Source organism: Branchiostoma belcheri, unplaced genomic scaffold, assembly GCF_001625305.1.
Source record: "Branchiostoma belcheri isolate BF01 breed outbred unplaced genomic scaffold, Haploidv18h27 scaffold75, whole genome shotgun sequence".
Taxonomy (NCBI): Eukaryota; Metazoa; Chordata; class Leptocardii; order Amphioxiformes; family Branchiostomatidae; genus Branchiostoma; species Branchiostoma belcheri.
The window spans coordinates 145,914-154,763 of NW_017804409.1; the positions used below are offsets into that span (position 1 = coordinate 145,914).

The window sequence follows — 8,850 nt, forward strand, 5'->3', positions numbered from 1 at the left end:
AGGAGGAGAAGAAGAAGAAACATACAGAAAAAGCAATATGGTTTCACCACACCACTTCGTGGTGTGGTGAACCCATAATGAAAGAAAGCAAACCCATCTTTCCTCCTGTTGTTCCCAGTGTTGACTTGATGGAGAAGCTGGTGCGCTCCCCCAGCCTGTTTGTCATGCAGGTAGAGATGGACGTGTACACCATGCTCAAAAAGGTAAGGTTTTCTCATCTTCATTTTTCACCTTCACCCAGTCAATTGATGCCTTCCAACATAATGAGACCACCTTTGCTTGAATGCTAGCATCAGGTGTAGTTCAGCAGAGATGTCTAATTGTGTGAGAACTTCAAGGTACATTGTGCATTCATAGATGTCCACATGGTTACTCACTAGGCTTGGGTACTTAAACACAATATCAGGTACAGGTACAGGGGTTTAGGTACAAATCTGGACCTGTACTTGAACTATTCAAATTATTTGACATGTACGTTCTTCTGACTTTCTTCTAATACAATATAAACAGTACTACCTGCACAGCTCCAATTTTACCTGCACATTGGTGGTGATGCATCTTGGCGGTAATGCATCTAATGCACCATGTTGCCCATGTGTATGATGTTTTTGAGTCTCCGTTTCCTCCCCAGTGGTCCTTCCTGAAGCTGCACCCAGACTGGAACCTGCCAATCAAACAACTCATGTCTGAGACAGACCAGTATTTTATTGGCAGAAACACAGGTACATTTCAACTTCTCATGTCCGATGAAAAATCTTGTAAACTTTCCACTATATTACATGTTACTTTGCTTCTAGCATAAGTCAGATTAAAAGAGTCATCTGACTTAAAGTAGTATGTAATTAAGATCCTAAATTGCAAGAGTCTTTTCATAGTTTGTAGTGAAATTTTCGATACCATACATTTGTGTGTACAACATACAGTCAAAGACTCAAACCTGCCCAAAAAGGCCACCCAAGGGGACCTGAGGTAAAGTGGTCTTCTTGGACAGGTGGGCAGGTCACTTAATGCTTGCACCTATGGAAAAAAATTGTTGACCAGGAAAAGGTAGTTTTTATGGGCAGATTGCCAGCTTATAGAGGTGGTTGCTTGGGTAAGTTCAACTGTGATACAGTTGAAAACTAGAGCAAAAGCAAATGCATAATGTTTACCTTCGGACATGGTCTGCCCTGTTAATTTTTGTTCAAACACATTCACATACATGTACTACGAGTATATGGTGAGCAGACCATGAAATTGCAACATTATGTAACCCAACACTAGTCACCATGGTGGCAGACGTCAACAAATCATGTCTTTGGCCAGGTCAGAGGTTAGTGTTTGAAACAGAAGAGGAGAAAGAAACAACAATATGTTTTCCTTCAGTAAACATAATGAAAGTCTTGTCCCACTGTCTCCACACCTTAGATACAGCTGATCCTGTCAGCTTCTTCCTGGAATCTGGGGAGGGTCGACAGTTTGTGAGCGTGTTCCAGAACATCCGACTCAAACACATCATCAACGACCTGATGTCAACTAAGGTCATCAGCCGGGACAAGATCATTCCTATAGGTCAGGAGACATGCAACAGTCTGACAAATATCTTAAAGGACAAATCCAATACTTTCAGTTTTGGGGCCTTTCCACCCAAAATCCTATTTGTAAATGGTGATTTATTGGTTTCTGCCAACCCCGCACATATTTGCGGTGATATCTGACATGCTCGATGTTCCCAGGCTAGTGCCCGATTGTCCGCTAGGCGGCGTTGCGACTGGACCTGTGACGTCACCACCGGTTATATTGGAACAGATTTAGATTTGGAACGCGCGCCATTTTTCAGTCTGTCTGCCAGTACGTAGCTCGCTGCAAGTATGCTGCGTTGTGCGAGTTGTGGCTGTTGGTGTGGTCCTGCGTCCAGAATATAACCGGTGGTGACGTCACAGGTCCAGTCGCAACGCCGCCTAGCGGACAATCGAGCGCTAGTCGGGGAACATCGAGCATGTCAGATATCACCGCAAATATGTGCGGGGTTGGCAGAAACCAATAAATCACCATTTACAAATAGGATTTTGGGTGGAAAGGCCCCAAAACTGAAAGTATTGGATTTGTCCTTTAAGATCTCAACCACCTCTTGCGTGTTACATTAATACATTTGCTTTCACCTTCAATGTAATAACCGAATATTTGTCATTCTAACACATGTACTCTTGTCATACAAGTAAAATGAAACAAAAGTACAACAAAAGCAATCATTATTAATACAGAAGAAAATAGGGAGAATCCATGGACTGACTACTGGTAACTTATTGTGTGAGTAAAAGTGTGAGTGGTAGCAATACTTACCAATCCCTTGTAAGGAACTGAACTGTGATGTTTGTTATGTTCTGTCTTTTGTTTCCACTTCCAGGTTGGATGTTACCAGTGTTCCAGCAACAGTGGCTGGCTATGCTCTGTATTGAGCAGGACACCAACCAGAGGTACATTTTTAGATAAGTTCATGAATATACTCTGGACCATAAAGGAAAATAACAACTATACATACATGTAGTGCTTTAGCTGAATCTAGATCCTTAAATTTTGTATAGCCTCCTTTGCAGACTTCTTGGAGTGGTGGCATTAATTTTTTAGGGGAGCACTGATACACATTTTTTGTATGTGTTCTCAAACGTGTTATACTGGCTGCGGAGGGGTTATGCCTCTCCAACAAGCTCTCTCCATAGATACAGCTCCCCCCCCCCCCGTCAAAAAGAAAATCCTGCTCTAGCCGCGCATAAAAAAAACACTGCCCCACTAGAAGTCTGCACAGGAGGCTATAAACCTAATGTTATGTATGTTGTCACTACTGTATAAGATGCATGAACTTGTTTAAAATTTCAAACTTTTGGTCCAACACAAAAATACTCTAACCTAGAGCTTTTGACCAGAGTCGACAAGAGTATTTTGTGTTGGACCTAAAGTTTGAACTTTAAACAGTAATGTAACTACCAGCACAGATGAACTTTCATGATGCATGAACTTGTTAAGGATTTTGGATGTTGTGTTTTTGCAGTGCCCTTAATGACATCTCAGAAGTGGACTTCAACAGACACTGTATGAGATGTGGGAGGAAACTGCCCAAAGATGGGGAGGTGAGTACAGAGGGACTGATGAGAGAGAGGGACAGTCCTGTGTTCTGACACCCCAATGTTCTGACAGTAACAACCCCATATATAGTTCCAACAACCCAACAATGTAAATGTGTTGGCATCAAATGGCTAGCTAGAGTGGTAAGCTTGCTAGAAGATACAAGATGAAGGATTCCTGGGATTCTTGGCAAGATGTTGTGTCCTTGGAGAAAGCACTGTACACGACTTTCCTCATTCCACCCAGCTGTAAGATGACTTGGCTTGGCCTTCCAATACTGTGCCTGAAAATGGCTATGGGACTACCTTCTTTTTTTTAATCAGTTTGCATGCACAGTGACATTTTTACCAGGATGTTGTCTCTGTTGTCTCTCTTTTAGTACTGTTGGAGGTGGACTGGTTTTAACTATGGTCTGGACCTTCTAGTGACGTACACAAACGGGTAAGTGTGCCCTTGTGCTCTTGAACAACAGATCTGTTGACATCTATTTATTCTGCATGTCTCCCATCCACCAGTCTTCCTATTGTAGTTGTTGTCTGCTGTTTTCCAGGCTTCTGTTCCTGAGAAGAAACACGACCAACCGACCGTGTGCCACGTCAGTCAGCCTACAGGCTCAGAGACAAGTCTTTGCCAGGTCAGTTGCTTGTTTGAACCATTCTTTATTCATGAGAAGCTCAAGTCGGCCTTTACATGTGAACACAAGTTCAAGAGGTCACTGGTTCGATTCCTTGCATTTTTGGCTGGACACTGTGTCCATGTGAATTTCGGCACTTTACATAACTTTCCGTACTTCACTTTTGTTGGGGAGGTAAAAGGCAGTGAAAGAGCAGAGGGATGGGCTCCATTTTCCGATACTGCACTAGACACAGTGGATTAACAACTCAATGCCTCAAAAAGGCTATGAGACTACATTTACGTATCTGTATCCGTATAGTAACACACCAGCTTTGCAGGCACGCAGCGCAGTGGCAGCTGGCTACATTACACCGATCGACTTGTTACACCTAACCCTTGAACATCTAACTCTAGACATTGTTTAAAGCTATCTAATGACAATGCCCCTAGCTACTTTGACAGCGAGTTCCACTCTGTGATAGTTGTAGGAAAGAATGAATTCTTGAACACCTCAATCCTTGGTTGATAACTCTGGTACTTGAAGGCATGACTATTACTTGTTCTCTTCTGGGCTGGTATTAGGTACCTTTAACTGAAGGAATGGACTCACCAAACTTTAGATCAGACGTGTGACTGTCATTTCTTCTAATGTTTTTGTGAATCTTGCGTGTGATTTTTCAGGGTGTCCGTGGTGTCCTATGATACCAGTGGGGAACTGAAGTATGAGAAACATACCAAGATGACCAAACTCTCTCTTGGCAAAGATGAGGTACGTTACAGCTCAGTTCTGTACTCACTAGAGCCCCCCTGTCGTCCGATGTGCAGAAAGTGCAATATGGGAAGAATGGAATGTACTTCACTCTTAAAAAATGGGTCATTATTGAGATTGACGTATGCAAAAGTTGCATTTTTGTCCTTACTCAGAACAAATATATTTACCACCCACTTCGGTACTTTAGTTTTCTTGTACCTTGTGCTATTCTCTGTCCATTTTGTTTCATTTTGCTTTATATTTCGTTGCATTTTGTCCCATTTTGTTCCATTTCGCACTTTCCATACACCCATATTGACATCTGAACAGTGAAGGTACAATATAACTTGAATCATTTTTCTACTGGGTCTACCTGTCACGCAGATTTGAAATTGTTGAAAACTACTGACTTGATAAAAATGAATGTACACTTTTTTTATTGTCAAATTCTTTCTTTCCCAGGAAACCTTACTGATGACTGTGGACCGCCAGGCCACATTTCCCCTCCATGTCAGTGTCAACTTCCTCTACGTTCCCCCTCCCCCGTCACAAAGTGGTACGTCCCAAACAAAAGACCCACCCAGCCCTGCAGCCAATCAGGACAGACATGTAGAAGGCAGCTTGTAGTAGAAGAGTTTCTATTGGATATGGGTTATTCCATTTTGAAATATCAAGGGGTATCATTTTTTCATTTCAAGACGCTAGAGTTTTGCAGCCAGAGAATCTAACATAGTTGCATCACACTTTCGATTTTATAGTTTTCTTACCCTTGTTTTGGCAAAATTTTTTCCAAAAAATACATGTACATCTATGTAGAAAAGTTACATATAGGATCCCCCTACTTTTCTTTACAAGAATTATCCCAAAAATTATAAGAATGATGTCTTTCGGGCCAGTCTACTATGGGTTTTAGGTGGGGAAAACTTTTGATGTTTTTTGGGGCCAGTCCACTATGGGTTTTAGGTGGGGAAAACCTTTGACATTTACATAATTTCCAAATTTTGCCTGACAGCACCAAGCAAGCCCGATATATGCCCGATATATAGTTCCAGCATGACCAGTTGTTACCATTTGTGGAGATAAGTTTGGAACCCCAGATGATGCTATCTATGAAATAAAAGATTGAGCCATTCTAATTCTATTCTGAGTTTTACATCAACTATTCAAAAACTTCTGAGAAACTTTTAGCATGGTATCCAGACTTATTTTAGCAGCCGGGTTCCTTGTGTCCACTTTTCTGAGAGGACAAAAGAGACTGGACAGCTATGTCCACACCAATTTAATTTGTTGTTTCTCGGATTTTTTTCAGAAAAAAAAAATGAAGCGACAGGGCGAAATTAAAAAAAAACAGGCCAAGGCACCCCATGATAGCCGGAAATGTTACGATATGAGCCATGAAGTGAACGTACCAGGCTGGTTTATAATTAAAACAATAGATTTTGAACTTTAAATAAAATAAAATTGCATTGTTACATTGAAAAACTTTAAGAACTAGGAAGAAAATAACTTTCTTCAACCATTGGGGCCAAAACACGTCTTTCATTGAGCATTTTGCAGTTAATTTAGAACAAAAAAAAATTTTTTTTTTTTTTGCAAATCAGAAAAAAATGGACAGGGCAAATCCGAGAAGCAACAAATTGAATTGGTGTGGCCTAAAATAGGTTTGGATACCAGGCTAGCAAGAACTTAAGGCGAATGAACTGGCTCGTATTGGTATCATTGTTACCTGTGACACCCTCTCGTACAATACACTATTTACAAGTTAGAGCCAAACTGGAGGAAGCATGAAAATTATTCTAGAAGACAAAAAAAGGCTCTAATGATCCTTATATATGTTGTGGTTTGTTGGATAGTGTCAAGAGACTTTCTTTTGGTTATAGTTTGATTTTTCTGATAATCTCGAGGGCAAAATGAAACAAAACTCAACTTATGGAATGTGCAGTATATGTCTTGGTTTTACTTTGCTAATTAGTATTGATTAACTATATGGTAACATTACATTTGACGTTGGTTTTTAAGTCTTTTTGGTATCGATATAAACCATTCATATCAAATGCAGTTAATATCAAAACTTTAATTTCAACACTGTCAGGACTCAAGATACATTATTACTCTTTTCTGTATTAAATAATTTGTTATATTACCAAGTCTGCAAATTTTTGCCTCCCAAATTGCACATCTTTTTCTGAACTCCCACAAATTTTCTCTGCAGATTTACGGTGGGTATTTCAAGCCCTGTATTCATTTTGAGACACTCAAGGTGCTTTGAAACCAGCTTGAAGAAGACTAACTTATTCTTGTATATGCTGTATAGTAACTATGGTTAAAGATTTCATTGGATTATTGTAGTATATGTATCAGGGACCCATGTTATGTGTTCTTTTAGTGTAATATGAGAAATTGTTCTTATTTTGCAGCAATGTATCTAATATATGGCAAATCAAATCATATCGAAACTGAAAACTTTTTGCATCTAGCCACATCACGAGTATGAATTTGGCAATGTTTAACCTATTTCATTTGTGTGCCATTTGCATATAGCAGCTCCAGATGTCAGAATATGGTGGCTATTTATGTTCAGCCGTGCTTTAATGTGCCAGATAACTTAATAACAGGTGCAAACAGAACAGGACTACAAAAATGGCTTAGATCTCAGGGGCGTTACGTCGTTTCCATTCACGTTCAAACGTTCAAAAGATAGGACGATGGCAGAACGTACTGTGCCTGTGCAAAACTCGTATTGTGCATACAATTCGCCATTTAAGGCCGTATTCAAGGATGACATTCTATCTATAGTTTTGAAACGATATCGTCTGCAAGGGGCAAAATTCTGATGCAACGTTGACCAAGCAGCCAACGAAATTCATTGGTTTCGCAAAGGCACAGTACGTTCTGCCTAACTCCTTGGTTCTGTCGACGTACTTTCTAAGATTGTGCATCTTTGAACATGTTTTGACCGTTGATGGAAATGACATGATCCACCTTGTGATCTACACAGTTTTCTTTGTAGTCAACAGAAGTGTGAACTGGTTCTTGTGGTTCTTGGTATAGACTGTGCCTCTGAAGAGACCAGGCCAGAACAGGAGTTTATGTGTTTACGAATTAAAATAAAGTGATGAAGCGAATATTTTATTATGCAATGTCACATATTGTGTCTCACATATTGTCATGTATTGAACCATTTAATGATTGTGCGTGACGTTTAATGTTCCATTCTTAGACATGTCCCATAATTTTTTGCCTTCCCAGAAGAAAACATAGTTACTGTTTTTCCTTTTTCCTCTTCTCCAAAACACATTTTTATAAGGTCAATGACCTGGACCGGAGTCTGTCACCATGGTAACTGATGCTGTAGCAGACACCCTGTGGTGTTGGGTTACATTTCATAGCAGGCGAGAGGTGGAGGTGTTGACCTCCATATTTTATGTACATGTACTAGTATAAGAATGTGTTCCATTAAGATAAACAAATAGAAAGAATAAACAGCAGTAGTTTGTTAGACCACTGCATGTGAAAGTTAACACTATACATTTGCTTTGCAAATGTTACTTTTCTAGACAGTTTGAAACTAAATTTTGAGATTTAATAGCAACTTTTTCCACAAGTACATGTATGTACTACATACTATTTCATCATCGTCATCATCTACTATTTACAAGAAGTTTGATATACATATTTACAAAATACTATATACTAATAAATACACATAATATTAGTATTTATATATATAAAATGCCTAAACGTTGACAGACGTTGTTATGTATATTATTTCAATATCTTAAAATGGTTATTTTCATGCCATGTGACACTGACATCAGGGACCATCACCCTTCATTGAACCGCGACGGGGGCCGACATCGTCTACCAGATACCTTTGACCCAGTCTTGACGTCACACTTCAAAGAAGCCACATGACAAGCTCCACTGGGTCAGTCTACTGAGGGAGACCAGAGTGACTGGTCGAAAGCTCTAGGTGGGAGAATTTTTTTGTGTTGGACCAAAAGTTTTAACTTTAAACATGCGCTGCAAAGTGTTAAGCTGACCCGCGCAGTGTGACATTGTCCGTTTCAAAGTCTTTTTCCACCAGCACCTGCTGCCTGTCACAGAACACGTGACGTAATCCCGCGTCTGCGCAGAACTGCCGCACGCCCTCCAGCAGGTCGGCTGTGACGTAGAGGTAAAACCTGATGACGTCAACCGCGCGAGACGACACGCCCTCCATATGTGTGACCAGGTGCGCCTTGACAGAATTCAAGTCTCTCCCGAAACAGTCTATATTGTACCTCAGGCCTTTTTCGACGCCATAAGAATGACTAACGGTGACAGTCAACTCTTTGTTAACGTTGTGGCTGGCAAAGACGTTTCTGGTGTCCAAGGAGTTT

The 8,850-nt window shown here is 40.4% G+C and overlaps 1 protein-coding gene across 1 annotated transcript in view; it reads left to right on the forward strand.

Annotated features, from left to right (window-relative positions):
* LOC109485416 (germ cell-less protein-like 1) overlaps positions 1-5,185 on the forward strand; it is a 10,765-nt gene extending 5,580 nt beyond the window's left edge. Inside the window, exons 8-16 of the mRNA XM_019789018.1 lie at positions 119-203; positions 632-722; positions 1,408-1,551; positions 2,387-2,456; positions 3,029-3,107; positions 3,482-3,543; positions 3,653-3,736; positions 4,399-4,486; positions 4,931-5,185. Of these exons, the coding sequence (XP_019644577.1) occupies positions 119-203; positions 632-722; positions 1,408-1,551; positions 2,387-2,456; positions 3,029-3,107; positions 3,482-3,543; positions 3,653-3,736; positions 4,399-4,486; positions 4,931-5,095 (868 nt within the window). The 3' untranslated portion in view covers positions 5,096-5,185. The remainder of the gene's footprint in view (positions 1-118; positions 204-631; positions 723-1,407; positions 1,552-2,386; positions 2,457-3,028; positions 3,108-3,481; positions 3,544-3,652; positions 3,737-4,398; positions 4,487-4,930) is intronic.
* Positions 5,186-8,850: the final 3,665 nt, after the last annotated feature.